The sequence below is a fragment of the Aquarana catesbeiana genome, linkage group LG08 (assembly GCF_042186555.1).
Source record: "Aquarana catesbeiana isolate 2022-GZ linkage group LG08, ASM4218655v1, whole genome shotgun sequence".
NCBI lineage: Eukaryota > Metazoa > Chordata > Amphibia > Anura > Ranidae > Aquarana > Aquarana catesbeiana.
This window is the reverse complement of record NC_133331.1, coordinates 7390879-7414000: the sequence shown is the minus strand read 5'-3', so window position 1 is coordinate 7414000 and position 23122 is coordinate 7390879. Positions and strand designations below refer to the sequence as shown.

The following is a 23122-nucleotide window of genomic DNA, read 5'->3' as shown; positions in this document are numbered from 1 at the left end:
GCTTTCTTTTGGTGGTATTTGATCATCTCTGCGTTTTTTATTTTTTGCACTCTAAACAAAAAAAGAGCGACAATTGTGAAAAAAAACACAATATTTTGTACTTTTTGCTATAATAAATATCCTCATTTTTTTTTAGGCCGATATGTATTCTTCGAAAAAAAGAATTCCAAGATCCATGGAGTCATAAGTTCTAGGTCACCACATCCCAGGATAAATAGAAAGAACATACAACCCCCATAGGTAGTTGGGACTTTAAAAGTGACCAGGAACAATATATTTTGTCAAAAAAAGGTAAATTTATTACAAAACACATACAGATGATACACGAAAAAATTAGAATATCGTGCAAAAGTTCATTTATTTCACTAATGTAACTTATCAATGGCGTCACTAGGGGGGGCCAGAGGGGACCCTGACCCCCCCAACATCATGCAGTGCCCCACCATGTGCCCCCTCAATTTAAAAAAAAAAAACATATTTATTTATTTATTTTTTTTACAAAAAGGCAATGTCTAAGAGGGAGATCGTCCCCAGTCAGCTCCTGCGGGTATTTCCTCCCCCCTCCCTCTGCTCGCTGACACTGCATAATGCGAGTGCTCACACAACCATGGCCGCACTGTCAATAGCAGGGGCAGGACAGCAAGAGGAGGCTGGGGAACCCCACAGTGGCAGAACACCAGGGCCCAGTGGCAAGACAACCTTTGCAACCCTGATAGTTCTCCCACTGCTTTGGATCCTTATATTTTCTTGGTATGCTGGTGACATATATCTCTTGTTCTCTGCCAACCTGGGGGGGCCCCAATGCAGTAGGAAGGGAGCTCACTGCAGAACATGTGAAAGGGCCATTGTGGGATCGTAGTAAAGGGCCCCAGGAAACATATATATACTGTATATATATATTATAGTTGCCCCCCTACTTTTGTCCCTATCCCCCCATGTGCCCCCCTAAATATTAAAGCTGGAGACGCCACTGAAACTAATATATGGCATAGACTCATTACATGCAAAGCAAGATAGTTCAAGCCGTGATTTGTCATATTTGTGATGATTGTGGCTTACAGCTCATGAAAACCCCAAATCCACAATCTCAGAAAATTTGAATATTACATGCAATCAATAAAACAAGGATTGTACATAGAACAATATCAGACCTCTGAAAAGTATAAGCATGCATATGTACTCTGTACTTGGTTTGGGCCCCTTTTGCAGCAATCACTGCCTCAATGCGGCGTGGCATGGAAGCTATCAGCCTGTGGCACTGCTGAGGTGTTATGGAAGACCAGGATGCTTCAATAGCGGCCTTCAGCTCTTCTGCATTGTTCGGTCTCATGTCTCTCATCTTTCCCTTGGCAATGTCCCATAAATTCTCTATGGGGTTCAGGTCAGGTGAGTTTGCTGGCCAATCAAGCACAGTAATCCCACGGTCATTGAACCAGGTTTTGCTGCTTTTGGCAGTGTGGGCAGATGCCAAGTCCTACTGGAAATTGAAGTCAGCATCTCCATAGAGCGCGTCTGCAGAAGGAAGCATGAAGTGCTCCAAAATCTCCTGGTAGACGGCTGTTTTGACCCTGGACTTAATGAAGCACAGTGGACCAACACCAGCAGATGACACGGCTCCCCAAATCAACACAGACTGTGGAAACTTCACACTGGACTTCAAGCATCTTGCAGTGTGTGCCTCTCTATTCTTCCTCCATACTCTGGCTCCTTGGTTTCCAAATGAGATGCAAAATTTGCTCTCACCAGAAAAGAGGGCTTTGGACCACTGAGCAACAGACCAGGTCTGATTTTCTTTAGCCCAAGGTAAGACGCTTCTGATGTGGTTTGTTGTTCAGGAGTGGCTTGACAAGAGGAATACGACATTTGAAGCCCATGTCCAGGATCCGTCTGTGTCTGGTGGCTCTTGATGCACTGACTCCAGCCTCAGTCCACTCCTTGTGAAAGTCCCCAACACTTTTGAATGGCCTTTTCCTGACAATCCTCTCCAGGCTGCGGTCATCCCTGCTGCTTGGGCACCTTTTTCTTCCACATAACTTTCTATTAATGTGCTTTGATACAGCACTTTGGGAACATCCAACTTCTTTTGCAAGTATCTTTTGAAGGCTTTCCCTCCTTATGGAAGGTGTCAATGATGGTTTTCTGCACAACTGTCAGGTCAGCAGTCTTTCCCATGATTGTGATTCCTACTGAACCCGACTGAGAGACCATTTAAAGGATCAGGAACCCTTTGCAGGTCTTATGGCTTAATTATCTGATTAGAGTTGGACACTTTGAGCCTAGAATATTCCACCTTTTCACAATATTCTAATTTTCTGAGATTTTGGATTTGGGGTTTTCATGAGCTGTAAACCATAATCATCCCAATTATGACAAATCACGGCTTGAACTATCTTGCTTTGCATGTAATGAGTCTCATATATTAGTTTCACCTTTTAAGTTGCATTAGTGAAATAAATGAACTTTTGCACGATATTCAAATTTTTCGAGTATCACCTGTATAATGAGTAAAAGACTTAAGTCATAAAAGACAAAAAGTACATCAATATTGATAAATTTGATTGAATTTGCATAGTACGTGCAGACAAAGATAGGCTTTTTGGGTGAACCCAAATATATGTATTCTTCTACATATTTTTGGTAATAAAAATCGCAATAAGCAATATATTCATTGGTTCGCCCAAATGTTATAGCGTCTACAAACTAGGGGATAGATTTATAGCATTTTTATTATTATTTTTTTTTTTACTAGTAACGGCGGCGATCTGCGATTTTTATCGGGACTGCGACATTATGGTGGACAGATCGGACACTTATGACACATTTTTTGGGACCATTGGCATTTATACAGCGATCAGTGCTATAAAAATTTCACTGGCAGGGAAGGGGTTAACACTAGGGGGGCGATCAAGGGGTTAAATGTGTTCCCTGTGTGTGTTTCTTTACTGTAGGGGGAGGGGACTGACCTAGAGGAAATGACAGATCGTGATTCCCAGCTATTAGGGACTCACAATCTGTCTCTCCGCTCCTCACAGAACAGAACAGGGATTTGTGTGTTTACACACACACACGTCCCTGTTCTGCCTCTCGTGCCCGTGATTGCTCGTGGCCGGCGGTCATCACGATTCATTTAGTTCTGGCAGGGATTTCAAGGGGAACTCTAGGCAAAAATGTTTAAAAAACGGTGTGCGGGCCCCCCTCCCCGAAAAAAATCCATACCAGCCACTTTTCAGAGCATGCAGGCTAGTAAAGGGAGGGGGGGACGAGCGAGCGCCATTCCCTTCCTTAACCATACCAGGCCAAATGCCCTCAACAAGGGGGGGGGGTCTCAGCTCCCCCACCCCAAAGCACCTTGTCCCCATGTTGATGGGGAAGAGGGCGTCTTCCCCACAACCTTGGGTGGTGGTCGTTGGGGGTCTGCGGGCAGGAAGCTCATCGGAATTAGGAAGCCCCCTGAAAACAAGGGGGCCCCCAGATTCCGCAACCCCCCCTATGTGAATGAGTATAGGTTACATAGGTACATAGGTTTCCTACCCATTCACTAAAAAAAGTGAATAAAGACACTACACAAGTTTTTGACAATTCCCTCGGTGTAGATCCATCGTCAATCACAACGCCCGCCACACCGCTCCCTAACAAGGTATTCTTCACAAGGAATTTGAATCGTTTTGAAAATTTGGAATTCGTCAGAAAACGGATAAATTAAACTAAATGAAATGAATTTCAAGCAAATTCATTACTATTTCATTCGGAGATTCGGATACATCCGAATCTCCAAACAACCAACAATTCAGCCGATTTTACATTCAGACAGAAAGGAATCGCTTATGTCTAGTTGTAAAGCAACAAGTGTCTTTATAAACAAAGCCCAATGCACTCACCCATTAGCTGACGGGCCTTCTTTTCTGACAAGGGGCGTCTCTGAGGCTGAGTTACGCCCTTGGAAGAAAACCGCCAATGCGTTCTTGTTAGGCCAATCTTCTCCCTCTGGCGATGGTTGATACTGAGGTGGTGGTAGATCAGTAGGTGGAAGATGATAATGGTAGCCAGAGGCACCACGAAGTATAAGATGCTCCGAATTTGCAGGATGCTCTTGTATATAATGTAGGGTTTTGGCTCCAGCATTTCACAAACGGTGGAATCAAGCACCACTTCCTCTTGGGTGGTGGCCGTATAGTCCAAGATGCAAGCTGCAGACTCTCCGTACACCAAAGCCACAGGAATAGTGCTGATAAACGATAAAATCCAGATGAAGGCCAGTAAATAAGCCATGCGAGATTTCCGAAGCCCGGTGATGGACCACATAGGATGGCATATGGCAAAGTACCTCTCGGAAGTGAAGGCGATAATGGTCCAGCTGGTGGTAGCACAGTAGATGTGCCGGATCATGAAGTACAATTTGCACACAGAGTCGGAGAGTGACCAAGGGTAATATTGCCAGAAATATCGGTAAAGAGTTACTGGGATGGTAAAGAGCAACAAAATGTCTGCCAAGGCCAAACTCAAGAGGTAGAACCGGACTGCGCTCACCTTCATCCTTCCGTTTCTCATTAGTGTAAGGATGCTAATCCCGTTGGCCAAAATACCAAAGAAGAAGAGTAAGCTGCAAAAGACGGTGGCGGGTATGGCCACATAGTTGGGCTCCTGCTTTTGGGCTCCAATGAAAAGGCGGTTCAACGTCCCACGGGTATGGTTGAAGGCCATGCCGTCGTTCCACGAGGACTCATTTTCGAAGTTGATGTGGTTCTGGCATTCGTTCAAAACACGTGTCTTTGAGCGGTTCATTTCAGAAACTCAAGTTCAGAGGGTTCAATACTAAAGAGAGAGAAGAGAAAACAATAATTACTATAAAAGAAGCAAAATTAGGTTGCAATAAGTACACTCTGATTGCTCTTTTCACAGCTCTAAGTGACCGGCATTAATTGAATGGTTGAACAATGGTCAATGATTAAGGGAATCGATTTATTATTCCGTCATGCAAATCTCTGATAAGGCAATTCGTTTAGTGGAGTAAGTCAAACACCATTATAGAGGAGAGGCAAAATATATTAAAGCCGCTTCTGAATAATACAGTATGAAGACTGCAGATCATGGCATACAGGAAAAGACACTAAAATCATCACAATCAATGCTTAGTTATTGTAAAATTTTACCTATTTCATCTGAGATCATAAATATATATAACAGTGGTCGCCAAACTGCAGCTCGGGGGCCGGATTTGGCAATTTGCTCACCTTTATCTGGCCCTTGGGGCACTATTCCTCCCACTGATACCAATGATGGGGCACTATTCCTCCCACTGATACCAATGATGGGGCACTATTCCTCCCACTGATACTAATGATGGGGCACTATTCCTCCCACTGATACCAATGTTGGGACACTATTCCTCACACTGATACTAATGATGGGGCACTATTCCTCCAACTGATACCAATTATGGGGCACTATTCCTCCCACTGATACCAATGTTGGGACACTATTCCTCACACTGATACTAATGATGGGGCACTATTCCTCCCACTGATACTAATGATGGGGCACTATTCCTCCCACTGATACCAATGTTGGGACACTATTCCTCACACTGATACTAATGATGGGGCACTATTCCTCCAACTGATACCAATTATGGGGCACTATTCCTCCCACTGACACCAGTGATGGGCCACTATTCCTTCCACTGACACCAATGATGGGGCACTATTCCTCCCACTGACACCAATGATGGGACACTATTCCTCCCACTGACACCAATGATGGGGCACTATTCATTCCACTGACACCAATAATGGAGCACTATTCCTCCCACTGACACCAAAATTGGGGCATAATCCCTGCTGCTAACACCAACAATGGGGCATTATTTCTCCCACTAACACCAATAATGGGGCACAATTCCTCCCACTAATACCAATGACGGGGCACTATTTCTCCCACTGACACCAATGATGGGGCACTATTCCTCCCACTGACAATTAATATGGAACACTATTATGTTTCACTTTTTTTTTTTGGTTTATTTAGTATCTGTACACTCACTACTTTACATTGTAGCAAAGTGTAATTTCCTCAGTGTTGTCACATGAAAAGATAGAAGAAAACATTTACAAAAATGTGAGGGGTGTACTTACTTTTGTGAGATCCTGTGTGCATGCTGATGTTATATAATGAGAGTGTTTGCTGTGGCCAGCGATCTCCTAATATTACCTATTACCTAAAACATCCACCATTGTAACAATCTCACATCCTCATACAAGGAGGGAACGTACACCATCTATTTTCTATATTTGGAGTACTGACGCCGCATGCACCGTATTCTCAGATGGCGCTTTATTAGGTGCAGCTGCTACTTAAAGCAAAATGGAAAATCACGCCGCTGCCAAAGAGCAAGCTTAATATGATCAGCAGGCGCTGTTGTTGCCCCAAAAACATAAGAATAGGGAAGAAAATTGATCCAAGCGGCTTTGCTAGTGCCAGATGGTTGCTGCCTCCCAGCATGTGTCGTCCACCTGAGACTCTCATGTACTACAGTCTGTAGAGTTGGGGCTCATTCACCAAACAAATAAGCTTAGCTCTTCTCCCTGGCTAGTATTACCAGACAGCAAGAAATTCTGCCCCAACTCTAACCACTTGCCGACCGCAATACGTATATATACGCTGCGGCTTGCAAGTGGTTTGCCGGGATTATGTCTGAAGTAGACATGTGCAATTAGTTTCGTTACGAATTAAATTTTTCGACAAAATTCGACAAATTTGTTAATTCGGAAATATTAGAATTAACGAAAACCCGTTTTAACGAATTTTTCCAAAATACGAAAATACAAAAATTCAAAAATACGAAAATACAGAAATGCGAAGATTCGAAAATCTAAAATGAGAAAACCTGAAAATTAGAAAACCCAAATATTAGAAAATCTGTAATACTAACTAACTAACTAATAATAACGAACTATTAAATTATAGGCATTGGAATTTCCTTTAAAATTTGGCTGTTGGTGAACGTAACCAATTTATCCGAAGTTACAAATTATCCGAAATAACAATTGCCGCATCTAAACAAATGGAATGTATCAAATTAATAATAATAATAATAATAATAATAACTTATTTATTAATCGAAATTTAGAAAGACGTGAAGTGGGACTTTACATGTGCCTCGATGGAGTATGGATAATAATTTAGAACACAATATTTTTTTTAAAAAGATATAAAGATACTTTATTTACCATCCTTGGATGAGAATATTTAAAACATTACAATCTGAAAGAGAGTACAGTTTACTGTTTGGTTGGTCCAGGTTGTACGAATCCCGGTATAAAATATCAGAAGTATGGCCTACGCGTTTTGCGGGAACCCCCGCTTCGTCAGGGCCTTTTACAAACTAAAGATATAAACTAAAGATACAAAATTGAGAAATTAGCTATATCATAAAATGATGTTAGGTAAAATGTTAATAATGCATATATAAAACATAAAAAAACTCCTTTGTAGGGCATTTATAATTACTCCTTGAAACAAAATACTGATAAAACAACAAAAAGATATTTTTTTTACAAAGATGCAGTTATAAGTCATGTTTATTTATGCCCAGCGGTGTCCTATAGACACAGGAATATTCCATACAGAGAATTAATTTGTTACGTTCCATTAGTTTAGATGCGGCATTTGTTACTTTGGATAATTTGTAATTTCGGATAAACTCGTTACGTTCACCAACTGCCAATTTTTAAAGGAAATTCCAATACCTATAATTTAATAGTTAGTTAATTATTAGTTAGTTATTATTTCGGATTTTCATTCTTATTTTTGTTCTTTTGAATTTTCGGATTTTCTTTCTTATTTTTGGATTTTCTAATTTTTCAGATTCTCGAATTTCCGAATTTATCCGAAATAACAAATTTCAATCATAACGAATGACCGTAAAAACACATTTTTTGGCAGTGCACATGTCTAGTCTGAAGCTATCATCCATAATCCCCGGAATTGTTTTTTTTCCAGCTGGCGATTCTCTCATGAAAGCAGCCCGAGCAACTAATTAGCGGCTGGATCGCTTTCAGAAGCAGCAGGAGGGGTCATTCCCCCCTCCCCCTCCCTTCGCTCCGTGGTTTCTCGTGCTTACTGTTCTTACCGGCAAGCCCGGGAAACGGTCTGAAGGATCACACAGCTGGTCACAGAAGTGAACAGAGACCAGATCATCTCTGATCACCTCTATGGTCTTGGAGGACTGGAGCGGCGTCATGACGTCACTTCTGATCTAGTGTGGACGTAGACAATTTTTTTTTTTTTTTAAGCAAAAGATACATTTTTTTTTTTTTTTAGCTTTTGATTTCAAACGTAGAGGAGAGATCTGGGGTCTCATAGATCCCAGATCAGTTTTTTCTTTCACAGAGAATAGGCACAGGTACTCCCCAGTAGAAAACATTGGAAAAAGAATTGGACTGTGCAGGCCCAAAAGGGGAGCAACTCTTCAAGATATGTTAAAACACTCTCAATTCATCTCCCAATAGACGCCCCACCCAGAAACCATAGACCCCCCCCCAGCAAGAATAGGCCCCCATAGCAACAAAAGATCCCCCCCCTCACAATAGATACCCTAGCTGCCAGTATTAATAGACTCATTGGCAGCCAGCGGCAATAGAGCTCCTCCAAAACAGTAGATCCACCCCAACAATAATATACCCCCCAACAATAGACCCTTCAGCATTAAAAGGACCCCCCAGCAATAAGAAATCCCGGTAGCCAGCAACAATAGAACCTCTTACATTGGTGATCAGTGGGAAGAATGTTTCTTACGTTGGTGACCAGTGAGAAGAATGTTCCTTACATTGGTGATCAGTGAGAAGAATGTTCCTTACATTGGTGATCAGTGAGAAGAATGTTCCTTACATTGGTGATCAGTGGGAAGAATGGCCCCTACATTGGTGATCAGTGGGAAGAATGCTCCTTACATTGGTGATCAGTGAGAAGAATGTTCCTTACATTGGTGATCAGTGAGAAGAATGTTCCTTACATTGGTGATCAGTGGGAAGAATGTCCCTTACATTGGTGATCAGTGGGAAGAATGTTCCTTACATTGGTGATCAGTGAGAAGAATGTTCCTTACATTGGTGATCAGTGAGAAGAATGTTCCTTACATTGGTGATCAGTGAGAAGAATGTTCCTTACATTGGTGATCAGTGGGAAGAATGGCCCCTACATTGGTGATCAGTGGGAAGAATGCTCCTTACATTGGTGATCAGTGGGAAGAATGTCCCTTACATTGGTGATCAGTGAGAAGAATGTCCCTTACATTGGTGATCAGTGAGAAGAATGTTCCTTACATTGGTGATCAGTGAGAAGAATGTCCCTTACATTGGTGATCAGTGAGAAGAATGTTCCTTACATTGGTGATCAGTGGGAAGAATGTTCCTTACATTGGTGATCAGTGGGAAGAATGCTCCTTACATTGGTGGTCAGTGGGAAGAATGCTCCTTACATTGGTGGTCAGTGGGAAGAATGTCCCTTACATTGGTGATCAGTGAGAAGAATGTTCCTTACATTGGTGATCAGTGAGAAGAATGTTCCGTACATTGGTGATCAGTGGGAAGAATGTTCCTTACATTGGTGATCAGTGGGAAGAATGTTCCTTACATTGGTGATCAGTGAGAAGAATGTTCCTTACATTGGTGATCAGTGAGAAGAATGTTCCTTACATTGGTGATCAGTGAGAAGAATGTTCCTTACATTGGTGATCAGTGAGAAGAATGTTCCTTACATTGGTGATCAGTGGGAAGAATGCTCCTTACATTGGTGGTCAGTGGGAAGAATGTCCCTTACATTGGTGATCAGTGAGAAGAATGTCCCTTACATTGGTGATCAGTGAGAAGAATGTTCCGTACATTGGTGATCAGTGGGAAGAATGTTCCTTACATTGGTGATCAGTGGGAAGAATGTTCCTTACATTGGTGATCAGTGAGAAGAATGTTCCTTACATTGGTGAACAGTGGGAAGAATGTCCTTTACATTGGTGATCAGTGAGAAGAATGTTCCTTACATTGGTGATCAGTGGGAAGAATGTCCCTTACATTGGTGATCAGTGGGAAGAATGCTCCTTACATTGGTGGTCAGTGGGAAGAATGTCCCTTACATTGGTGATCAGTGAGAAGAATGTCCCTTACATTGGTGAACAGTGGGAAGAATGTTCCTTACATTGGTGATCAGTGAGAAGAATGTTCCTTACATTGGTGATCAGTGAGAAGAATGTTCCTTACATTGGTGATCAGTGGGAAGAATGTCCCTTACATTGGTGATCAGTGAGAAGAATGTTCCTTACATTGGTGATCAGTGAGAAGAATGTTCCTTACATTGGTGATCAGTGAGAAGAATGTTCCTTACATTGGTGATCAGTGAGAAGAATGGCCCCTACATTGGTGATCAGTGGGAAGAATGTCCCTTACATTGGTGATCAGTGGGAAGAATGTTCCTTACATTGGTGATCAGTGAGAAGAATGTTCCTTACATTGGTGATCAGTGAGAAGAATGTTCCTTACATTGGTGATCAGTGAGAAGAATGTTCCTTACATTGGTGATCAGTGGGAAGAATGGCCCCTACATTGGTGATCAGTGGGAAGAATGCTCCTTACATTGGTGATCAGTGGGAAGAATGTCCCTTACATTGGTGATCAGTGAGAAGAATGTCCCTTACATTGGTGATCAGTGAGAAGAATGTTCCTTACATTGGTGATCAGTGAGAAGAATGTCCCTTACATTGGTGATCAGTGAGAAGAATGTTCCTTACATTGGTGATCAGTGGGAAGAATGTTCCTTACATTGGTGATCAGTGGGAAGAATGCTCCTTACATTGGTGGTCAGTGGGAAGAATGCTCCTTACATTGGTGGTCAGTGGGAAGAATGTCCCTTACATTGGTGATCAGTGAGAAGAATGTTCCTTACATTGGTGATCAGTGAGAAGAATGTTCCTTACATTGGTGATCAGTGAGAAGAATGTTCCTTACATTGGTGATCAGTGGGAAGAATGCTCCTTACATTGGTGGTCAGTGGGAAGAATGTCCCTTACATTGGTGATCAGTGAGAAGAATGTCCCTTACATTGGTGATCAGTGGGAAGAATGCTCCTTACATTGGTGGTCAGTGGGAAGAATGTCCCTTACATTGGTGATCAGTGAGAAGAATGTCCCTTACATTGGTGAACAGTGGGAAGAATGTCCTTTACATTGGTGATCAGTGAGAAGAATGTTCCTTACATTGGTGATCAGTGAGAAGAATGTTCCTTACATTGGTGATCAGTGGGAAGAATGTCCCTTACATTGGTGATCAGTGGGAAGAATGCTCCTTACATTGGTGGTCAGTGGGAAGGAGGAGGAGGACACACCCAAGGAGCTCTCTGAGAACCAGCCTTTTTTCAAGCCTGGGCCTTGCCTGCTAGTTTGGCCCAGGAACAATGCCTGATCCTGGGGGAGGCCCAGGGAGGGATCCCCCTGATGACACGGGGCCTAGTGAGGAGGAGGTGGAGGATCTGACTGTGGGTCCAGGCCCTGGTATGGATGCGAGTGTCTTCAGACAGAAGATTGTTGATCGTTTTAGGCAAATTGGAAGGGCTGAAGAGAAACTTCAAGTTTTGAAAACTGAACATAAGAACTTCAGAGCCAAATACTTCCAGGCCTGGAGTAGAAATCGCACAGCCATGAAGCCTGAGTTACAGGAATTAGAGGAAAAAGTAAAGCAGCAAACTTTATTGTTGGAGAAGTTAAAATCCAGAAGTGGAGCATTTAAAGAAAAGTTCGACAATGAGAAGAGATTTGCCAGCCAGTCGTCAGTAAGTCGCATGGATCAGCAGCCTCAGGTTATGGATGACCCGGGTCCATCTGCCTCTGCACCTCTCCCCCCATGTAAGGCCTTGGAATCGCCAGCGGCAACCAGCCAGGGGGTTGAGAGTGAGCATGGCACCCTGACCTTCATCCAGCAGATGGAGTCACCCCTGAGAGCAGACAAGTTTGCCATATCTGATGATCCATCAGAAACCCCTGAGGATGAGAGGAAAAATAAACCAGGGAATGAAGATGGACCTGCACCAAACACCCTGAACATGGATGTTTCTTCTCCTGCGTTTGCTGAGACCAGTAGTTCTTCTACCAAGTTTACTGCATGTGTTTCACACAGTATGGCTGACACCAGCAAAGAGATTGCCTCACCTGAACTTCCCTGTGTTCCAACAGAGCTGATTGATGGTGATGGGGGAGGGGATCAGCACATTGCACCATGTGCAGTGGAAGCCATGGAGGTGTCAGACCAGCCTGCTGAAAGTCCTGTCCTGATGGAGGAGAACAGGCCAGCTGAAGATTCCACCAGCACAGCAGTGGGAACTGACACTGTTGGGAAGACTACAGGAACTGTGAATATACCAGCAAGTATTAAGAATGACAGTAATGATAAAACTATGAATGTGGTGGGTAAGGATGAGCTCCGGCGTGTTCGCATGGCGCACGTGCCGAGCCCGCCAGGAAGTCGGCACGGCGCAGCGCTAATCACAGGCAGGGAGACATTTCCCGATCTCTGCAGCCGCACATCGGGAAATGTCTCACTGCTTGTGATTAGCGCTGCGCCGTGCCGACTTCCTGGCGGGCTCGGCACGTGCGCCATGCGAACACGCCGGAGCTCATCCCTAGTGGTGGGTGGTGGTGAAGGGGTTAATACTGCTGGGAAAAATAAAAATGACATTGCTCTCCCTGCTCAGCAGAGGAAAGACTCATCGATTGTGCAGACCAAATCTGTACAATCGATATCTGCTAGAAATGTGACAGACGGTTCAAAGCACACAAATGCTTCTTCTGCTGGGAAAAATGTGGGCAGTTATGCGTCTGTTCTGGGGAGTCGCACCAAGGAGGGTGGAGGGAATTTTAGTGGTCACAATTTGGGGAGGCTTGGTGGTGGGATGGTTGGTGGGTACAGGAGGAGGAATGTGGTTCAATTGAAGTGGGAGGGGGAGGGGACCCCACCAGTAAGGGGGAGGGTGGCTGAGTTGGTTCTGGAAATGGGGTTTAAAGCATCAGATATATTTGCTTTGATTTGCCCAGTGGGCAGTTATGAATTTGATTTGTCCTTTGTAAAGCCTGAGGGTTTGGATTTATTTTGGGAGAGGTATAGTAGGTGCAAGGGCCTTCCGCAGTGGAGTGGTTTGGTGTCAAAGGTGATTTCCAGGCAGCCTCTGATAAAGTCGGTGACGATCCTGGTGCGTAACGAATCCATACCAGAGGCTGATTTGATAGTATGGCTACGCCGATATGGTGAGGTCCTCGCTCCACTGCGGAAGGTCCTTGATGAGCATGGGATATGGACAGGGGCCTGGACAGTGTCACTAAAATTGGGCATGCTGGGCAATGTAGTTCAACACCTTCCCTGTTCAGCTTTTCTGGGGAGAGATAGGCTGACTATTTTTTACCAGGGTCAGCCTAAAGTCTGTAATAAATGTGGTGACAAAGGCCATTTTGCATCTACTTGTACCCGTAAGAAATGCTCACTATGCCAGGATCTGGACCATTTGGCTAAGGATTGTACTGAAATTCGGTGCAATTTGTGCCAAAAGCTGGGTCATCCTTATAGTCAGTGCCCGGAGGCATTACATAACTTGCCAGGATTGGAGGCTGAGTTGCAGAGACTTGATAAGGAGGATGAGGCCGCTAAAACTGTTATTGCCCCTCCTGTTTCTGTTATATCTGTTCCAGATTCTGTTTCCCCTAGTGATGTGGTCCCTGAGTCTGTCCCTCCTGTGTCTGTTACATCTGTTGTTTCGGATTCTGTTTCCCCTAGTAATGTGGTCCCTGAGTCTGTCCCTCCTGTGTCTGTTACATCTGTTGTTTCGGATTCTGTTTCACCTAGTAATGTGGTCCCTGAGTCTGTCCCCCATGTGGTGGTCCCTAATCCTACTGTACGTAGATCCTCCAGACTGGTAGAAGCTGCTGGGGGGGCAGGTTTGGCGGATCTTCCCACTCGGCCTCCAGTCCCTGTCCCTCAGCGGCACAAACGTGGTCAGGGGAATGTGGGGGTGCTGGATGGGGGTGGGGCTGATAGAAGGGTGTCCATATCCCATGTCTCACCCTCTGTTGAGGGGGATTCGGATGATGAGGGGTGGGAGAAGTTTAGGAGGAAGAAAAAGAAGAAGAGGAAGACAAGTAAAGTGGTCATTTCTTCCTCAGGGTCGGACCCAGGAGGGGTTTCTCTTGGTAATACCTTTTCAGTTTTGTCAGGTGATGATATGTCTGATATATCTTTCTCTTTATCATCCATGGATGAGGGGGAGTCACGTAGTCTGAAGAGAGCTGTTTCTGGTGATGAGAGTGTGGCAAAGGTTAAGAAACGACTACCCCAATCATCCTGATGGCAGTTCCCACTCCGATAAAGGTGGCGACCATTAATGTCGCCAGCATTAAATCTGCAAGAGCTCGTGATATTGCCTTATTTTTGCTCAGCGAGTTTGATGCCGAGATTTTATTTTTGCAAGAGACCTGGCTCAATACTTTGGCCGATGTCCATCTAGCAAAAAGGGAGTGGAGATGCGGTCCCTCCTTTTGGTCTCTTGCGGCTGAGCCCTGCAGCGGAGTTGCGGTCCTTTTTAAAACCGATATGGTAACATGCCGGCGGGTAATTGAGGTAGAAATGGGGAGATGCATGGTCTTGGACGTCTCTGTTAGGGGGCAGGACCTGCGGCTGATCAATATCTATGGACCGCAGTCAAAATGGGGCAGGAAATGCCTCCTCACAGAGATCAAGCCCTTCCTTTTTACGTCCCAGCAGGTTGTCTTTGGAGGTGATTTTAACACCATAATTAGGCCTGAAGACAGGAGAGGCTCCATAGACAGGCTGGGTTACGATAGCGTTTTTCTTAGAGATATGGTGAGACAAGCAGGCCTGGTAGATGTGCATATTAAGCACTGCCCTGGCAGCACGGGATTCACATTTCAGAGAGGGAATAGTCAGAGTAGGATAGATAGGTTTTTTTTAAAGGAGAACTCTGCTTTCTCGGCTCCTGAGTTGAGGGCGGTGGAGTTCTCTGACCACTGTATGCTGTCTGTGACTCTGAATGCCTCGGACACTCCACCCAGGGGAAGGGGTACCTGGAAACTGAATTCGGCTCTCCTGGAAGATGTAGAGGTAAGACAATCCTTTGAGGATTTTTTTCAGGCACAGGTTTCTATTCTGGACTTTTGCAGCAGTAAGTCAGAGTGGTGGGAGCTTGTGAAACAAAGGACAATAGGACTTTTCAAGGCCATAAGTAAGAAGAAGCAGCTTGGTATGTACATTGCCTACCAGCATTTGCGGAGGAAGCTTGATCGTCTTGTCTCGTATAGAGGAGATCCAGGGGAGATCTCTGAGGTGAAGTTTCTTCTTAGGAAGTGTCAATACGACCGGCATGCCTCCTTGGTTCTGGAGAGGGATTATGGAAAATATCACTCGCCTGATCCTTACCAGAACTGTAAGCAAGGCATAGCAGTTAAGACGGTCATAGGCCTGAGGGATAGTACGGGTTCCCTGGTGAAGTCCAGATCAGGGATCCTGGAGATCTTCAGGTCATATTACGCAGACCTTCTGGGAAGAAAGGACCTTTGTCGGGACAGGATGGAAAGCTTTCTGGATTCTACTCCAGGATTGGGAAATGGTACATTGCCTTTGATGGATTTGACAGAACCAATTTCAGTGGATGAGGTAGTTCATGCTATAGAGAAGCTGGCTACCAAAAAATCGCCTGGGCCAGATGGGTTGACAGCTGAATTCTACAAGTGTTTTAAGTCCATTCTGGCTCCCTTTTTAGTAGAGGTTTATAACAGCTGTCTAGAAGAGGGTTCGCTCCCTCCCTCCATGAGGCAATCCGCTGTGATTCTTCTGTCAAAAGGTAAAGACTCCTCAATGATTGAGAACTGGCGCCCCATCAGTCTTCTTAATGTTGATAGAAAGATCCTGGCGAAGATTCTTTTTTTTCGCTTGTCGTCAGTAGCAGGCGATTTGTTGTCCAGTCATCAGCACTGCTCGGTCCAAGGTAGAAGTACCTTTTCAGCGGTTTTAGCTGTCCGGGAGGCTTTGGAACGATGCAGGGCTGCTGGATGGAGAAAGTACTTGCTGGCATTGGATCAGGCGAAGGCTTTTGATAGAGTCAATCACGAGTACCTGTATTTGCTACTTGGTAGATACGGCCTGCAGGGGAGGTTTATAGATTGGCTGAAGACATTATATAGAGGGGCTGAGAGCTTCCCACTGGTTAATGGTTGGGTTGGACAGCCTTTTGAGGTTGGCTCTGGTGTGCGCCAGGGATGTCCTCTGAGCCCCCTGTTATATGTATTCGCAATCGACCCCTTCATAAGAAGGCTAGAGAGTGGATCTTTGTGCGGGGTGCCTTTGGGCATTGCTGGTGTGCCGCCTCTGAAGGTCGTGGCCTATGCCGATGATGTGTCTGTTATTGTCTCTGGGACAGAGGAGGCGCAGGAGGTGGTCTCTATGATAGAGCAGTACACGGAGGCTTCTGGTTCTAAAGTCAACCATGAAAAGAGTGAAGTTTTCTGGATGGGTGAGGAGGGTGAAAGCTTCGAACTTCCGGATGCCTTCCCAGAGCCCCAGCAGGAAATTAAAGTGTTGGGCATCAAATTTGGTCCTGGTGACTATGGTCATCGAAATTGGGAAAGCAGGTTGGTGTGTGCCAATGCCAAAGTAGCAAGCTGGAAGAAATGGAAGCTTTCCTTGAGGGAGAGGGTTGACTTGATCAAAACGTACCTGGTCCCAATCTTTTTATATGTCAGCTTCGTCTGTATCTTGCCAGCATCTCTCTATGCAAGGGTGTACAGCTGTTTTTTCCAACTGTTATGGGGAAGTAGGCTGAACCTGATCAAACGCAATGTAACTTACCTGTCTAGGCGGGAGGGTGGCCTAGGAATGGTCAACCCAATAGTTTTCTTTTCTCTGCTCTTTTTAAAGTACAATCTTGGTAACATGCTAGCAGGGAACCCGCCGGGATGGGTGGGCATTTTTCAGTCTTGTTTTAGGCCTTTTCTGCGATGCTGGGAAGATGGCGGGCCAGTGAAAAGTCTGAGAGTCCGACATGGCAAGCTCCCGGCTTATGTTGCCCCGTGTCTGAAAATACTTCGGCAGTGGCAGGTGACAGTGGAGGATATCAAGTCCCTCCCCAGGAAGCTTCTGGAGAAGAGGATTTTGAGCTCTGCTTTCAGTGTGTCACTGGCCTTAAGGGATTGCCCAGGCTCTGTAATGAGGGAGGGGTTGCGTTTAATCAATTTAGAAAGAATCCCCTTGAAGTTTAGGGATCAAGCCTGGCTCGCTTTCCATGGAAGGCTCTATGTCAGAGGGAACTTGAAGCATCGCCCTGTGGATGATCGGGATTGTCCTAGAGCGGAGTGTGTTGGTAAAGTGGAGTCTATGGACCACTTTTTGCTGCAGTGTCCCTTTAACATAGAGGTGTATAAAAGGGTGGGGAGGGCTCTAGGTATCCCCTTTTTCTATCGCATGAGTTATGCGGAGTGGGTGTACGGGGCATTCCCGACTTGCTGGGATTTTGATTTGGATACACTGTTTTTAGTTAGTATAGTTGTCCGTTACTTCACATGGAATGCACGGTGCCAGATTACCCTGCGGAAAAAAGTCCTCTCTGTTGAGGTGGTGGTGCACGATATTCTGGGTGAGGTTGGGAAAATTCGGGGTCTTGAGAGGGGCAGGGAGCCTCGGGCGGTCTGGAAAAAGGCGTGGAGGAATATCAGACCTGCCTTTGGTGAACTGCCCATCTCTGGGTGAGGTGCTCCTTTTCTTTTTCTGTTTCTTTCACTCCCTTAGCTTTTGTTGGTTAGTATCTTCTTTTTGAAGAAGGGCTGCATGCATAATGGGTGCGGGTTTGTTTCTTGACCTCACAGTTTGGATGTCTGGTGTATTGGTGTGAGTTGTAGTGAGATTATCCCCAATAATGACATGTTCATGATGAGTTTTGTTTTTGCTGTAAAGTCATTTTTTGTTTGAGAGCAGATTTGCTATATTTATTTTCATTTATGTAAATATGTATATATTTATGTATATTATATATAGTGATTTTATGCTTATTGATTGCAAGATTTTTAATAAAGAAAAATTGGGAAGAATGTCCCTTACATTGGTGATCAGTGAGAAGAATGTCCCTTACATTGGTGAACAGTGGGAAGAATGTTCCTTACATTGGTGATCAGTGAGAAGAATGTTCCTTACATTGGTGATCAGTGAGAAGAATGTTCCTTACATTGGTGATCAGTGAGAAGAATGTTCCTTACATTGGTGATCAGTGGGAAGAATGTTCCTTACATTGGTGATCAGTGAGAAGAATGCTCCTTACATTAGTGATCAGTGAGAAGAATGTTCCTTACATTGGTGTTCAGTGAGAAGAATGCTCCTTACATTGGTGATCAGTGAGAAGAATGGTCCTTACATCGGTGATCAGTGAGAAGAATGGTCCTTACATTGGTGACCAGTGGGAAGAATGTCCCTTACATTGGTGATCAGTGAGAAGAATGTTCCTTACATTACATAATGCCACCTCTACAGACAATTAAAAAGGTCATTGATATCAAGTGGCATAGTCTGTGGATCTATGCAGGCTCCTTTAGATGGGAGGTCTATCAGCTCAAGGAACCCTTTGCAACCACTGGGGGAATCTTGTTTGAGATGGAAGTGCTATTGAGTCGGCATGTATCAAAATACAAAAAGGAATGTTCTGGCAACTTGTGGACTCCCTACTACTACTGCAAATGCTTCAGCCAAGCAAGGGTCCGATTGGATATTAAATGAGTAGCCACTGAGTGTATAACTCCTCTGGGAGATGGTTGTAAGTTTTGCATGAGGATAGACACTACCGGCCTACGTTTTACATCGAGATCAATGCATAATAACAACACAAACCAACATGCCAATCAATGATGTCTATGAAGCCCGCCTTGATAAGTATATGGTATGATATACAGATAATGATTGTATTAAACATGTCATGCTTCAGTAGCATTAATAAATATAATTAAACCGCCCAAGGGCTTCAATAAACCCGAGTGACAGAAATTATAGGAATTAATTTTAACGTACATAAAAGACCATGACCAGCAAGTCATTTATTATACAAGGATATAAATACCCCCCACCCCCCTCCCACAGACATAAGTGTGACAACAGTACGTAGAAATGTACATAATGGAAAGAGATCGCTTCTCTAAATCAATAAAGGAGCTTTATGTGTCTGACTACGTAAAAGGAAAATAATAGAATAGAATATACTATAGAAAAAGGCAACATTTATTATATTGTATGTATAGCATGTGTGACAGACTCACCCGGGATAGAGGCTTTTGGAGGGGACTGAATGCAAGCCTCTTGCCGACCGATTATGGCATTTGGGGGAACGGTGCTCTTTGTGAGCTGTATGCCTGGGGACCCTTGAGGTGGTATTACTGTGGATTCGGGTTCTGGTCCCCCAGGACACACAGACTCTGGGGACCCTGGATTTGCCATATTAGAAATAGTGGCTGATTCATAATACTGTTAGGAGATGCTGATGTCAATTGCAGCCACCTGTCTGTCTGTTGCCTGCTAGAATGTGTATTGTAAATAAGTCTAATATGGGATCTAAGAGTCATTAAATCCCCATTGTTGTTTGTGTTAATTAACTCTGCTATTGTGTGAAGAAGAGTTCTGTGTTGATTTGTGATAATGTTGATTGGGTTTTCTGAGCTACAAGACGGCCAGTCTGGCCTAAAGGTCATGACTGAGTCATCTAGGCTGTCTAAAGGGATTAGTTAATTAGCCCATGTTAATTAGGTTTCTGGTCACAGGTGTATGTTCCGAGTAATATGAGCAGGAGGTATGCACCTCCTCTCTTACTGTATAAAAGAGCCTGTATTCCTTTCAATAAAAGAGATTCCTGGTTGAACTTACATACAGCCTGCCTGGTGTTTGTTCTGAGCTATCACAACTGGATTAGAACGGCACATAGCTGTAGTTCTAATCCCGGAGCATCGGATGACCGAACCATCAGACGTAGCGATCTGCAATCTAAATCTATAGCCGCAGAGGAGTGTCGGGAGAGTGAAACCGATGGCTTGAGTGGCTATTTTATATTTAATATTTTTCCTCAACCCCTTCCCGCCCGCGCTATAGCCAAAGGCTACGGCCTATATTGCCGGGAGGGTGTCCATGTACATCCTCCCGTGCTCGAGCGGCCTGCGAGCCCCCTGGCAGGGCGCCGCACTCTGTGATCAGCGAGTCCATCACAGATCCGAGTAAAGGGCCCATTCTGGCCCCTTATTATGTGATCAGCTGTCAGCCAATAGCAGCTGATCACGTGATGTAAACAGAAGCCGGTAATTGGCTTTTTTTTCCTCAGGCTGACAGCGTGAGAAGGAAAAAAAAAAGCTGATTACCAGCTTGTGTAAGAAGGACATCAGTCTGCTGCCTCATCAGTGCCCACCAGTGCCACCTACCAGTGCCCATAAGTACTGCTAAGAAGTGCCCACCAGTGCCACCTATCAGAGCCCATCAGTGCCACCTATCAGTGCCCATCAGTGCCTCATTATCAGCTCCACCTATCAGTGCAGCCTAATCAGTGCCCACCAGTGCCGCCTCATCAGTGCAGCCTATCAGCGCCCATTAGTGCCACCTTATCAGTGCAGCCTATCAGTGCCCATTAGTGCTGCCTTATCAGTGCAGTCTATCAGTGCCTATCAGTGCCGCCTTATCAGTGCCACCTATCAGTGCCAATCAGTGCTGCCTTATCAGTGCAGCCTATCAGTGCCCATCAGTGCCGCCTTATTAGTGCCATCTATCAGTACCCATCGGTGCCACCTTATCAGTGCCACCTATCAGTACCCATCAGTGCTGCCTTATCAGTGCCACCTATCAGTGCCCACCAGTGCCACCTACCAGTGCCCATAAGTACTGCTAAGCAGTGCCCACCAGTGCCACCTTTCAGAGCCCATCAGTGCCCATCAGTGCCTCATTATCAGTTCCACCTATCAGTGCTGCCTATCAGTGTCACCTAACAGTGCAGCCTAATCAGTGCCCACTAGTGCCGCCTCATCAGTGCCGCCTTATCAGTGCAGCCTATCAGTGTCCATCAGTGCCGCCTTATCAGTGCAGCCTATCAGTGCCCATCAGTGCCACCTTAGCAGTGCAGCTTATCAGTGCCCATCAGTGCTGCCTTATCAGTGCCACCTATCAGTGCCCATCGGTGCCGCCTTATCAGTGCAGCCTATCAGTGCCCATCAGTGCCGCCTTAGCAGTGCAACTTATCAGTGCCCATCAGTGCCGCGTTATCAGCACCACCTATCAGTGCCCATCAGTGCTGCCTTATGAGTGCAGCCTATCAGTGCCCATCAGTGCTGCCTTATCAGTGCAGCCTATCAGTGCCACCTTATCAGTGCCACCTATCAGTGCCCATCAGTGCAGCCTCATCAGCGCACATCAATGAAGGAGAAAAATTAACTGTTTGCAACATTTTATAACAAAATATGAAAAACTTTTTTTTTTTTTCTAAATTTTCAGTCTGTTTATTTAGCAAAAAAATAAAAAAACCCAGCTGTGATTAAATACCAGCAAAGGAAAGCTTTATTTGTGTGAAGAAAATGTAGTGCAGTGTAGCATGAACGTGTAATTGTCATTCAAAGTGTTACAGCTCTGAAAGCTGAAAATTGTCCTGGGCAGGAATGGGGGTGGGAGTTCCCAGTGAGCAAGTGGTTAATGAAAGACACTTTATGCCTTTCTATCGTTCCCTGGTCCCTACTGGATTGAAAATGATTATTTTCATATTTTTTTATTGTTTTGTGTTGTTACCAGTGTTTGTATAATTACAGTGTAGCATACTGCACAGGGCTATAGAATATATGTTGCTTTATAATATTGTTGTCGTTGTTATTAACAATAATAAGAATAAGAATAATAACGATGATACTAATAATAACAATATCAACAGTAATAATACTAACAAACATAAATATTATAATAAAAAAACAAAGCTCAATAAGTAAAAAAAATAAAATAAATACATTATATGTAGATGGAGAAAAATGTTTACTTTTTCCCTCTTCCTATAATTTGATTTTTTTTTTTTACTTACTCGGCTTAGTTTTTGAAATGGAGACTGGAATTGAAAAGTACTTTATAATGAAACTGAAAAATGGCTTGTGTGGCTAGTTTATATGCAATATTTTTATTTAATGAAAGTTCCCTGTTCCCTGATCCCTACAGGATTGTAAATTATTTTCATATTTTTATTGTTTTGTACAATTACAGTTTGGCATACGGCTTTATAATATATGTTGCTTTGTATTAACCCCTTTGCGCCTAAGGGTAAAACAAATGTTAATGCCTAAGCACAATTTTGCAAAATTTGACATGTGTTAGTAAAACCGTACATATCATCACAACTATTTTGTCCACCCAGGTGGATTATACCGTTTTTTTTTTGTTTTGTTTTTTCAGGACAAATTGGGCTTTCATTTGGTGACAAATGGTAATGGATATCTCCTGATTTTTTTTATTATCAAAGGAAAACTGGCCTAAAATAGAAAAATTATTATTATTTTTTTTTTAATTTAGCTGTATATTTCTTGCTACTACCATAGCCTACCACCACAGAGCAACCCAAAATAAATTCTCCTGTTCCTGATGATCGCAGCGATATCACATATGTGTATGTTATTTGTTGTTTGTACCCGTAGTACAGCCCAGAAACAATAGTGCGCATTTTGCTTTTTTTATCCTACCTAAAACACACTGACACTAATTTAAAAACAAAACAAAAAAAAAAAAAAACAAACAAAAAAAACATATGTATGTATATATATATATATATATATATATATATATATATATATATATATATATATATATATATATATATATATATATACATACATATGTTTTTTTTGTTTGTTTTTTTCTTTTTACTTACTGGACTGCAAAATGGCCTGTGTGCTTATTTTATATGCAATATTTATATCTAACAAAAAGTGTAATTCCTCTTTCAAATGTTCTACGCCATTGGCATCAATCCCTGCACTCTACAGGGTTTTTTTTATTGTTTTATATTGCATTGCATAATTACAGTGTAGCATACTGCAGAG

At 43.7% G+C, this 23122-nt stretch overlaps 1 protein-coding gene across 1 annotated transcript in view; it reads right to left on the bottom strand.

Annotated features, from left to right (window-relative positions):
• The window catches only part of LOC141105212 (neurotensin receptor type 1-like), a 64377-nt gene that overhangs the window by 4221 nt on the left and 37034 nt on the right, over nt 1-23122 (bottom strand). Inside the window, exon 2 of the mRNA XM_073595099.1 lies at nt 3879-4812. Within this exon, the coding sequence (XP_073451200.1) occupies nt 3879-4782 (904 nt within the window). The 5' untranslated portion in view covers nt 4783-4812. The remainder of the gene's footprint in view (nt 1-3878; nt 4813-23122) is intronic.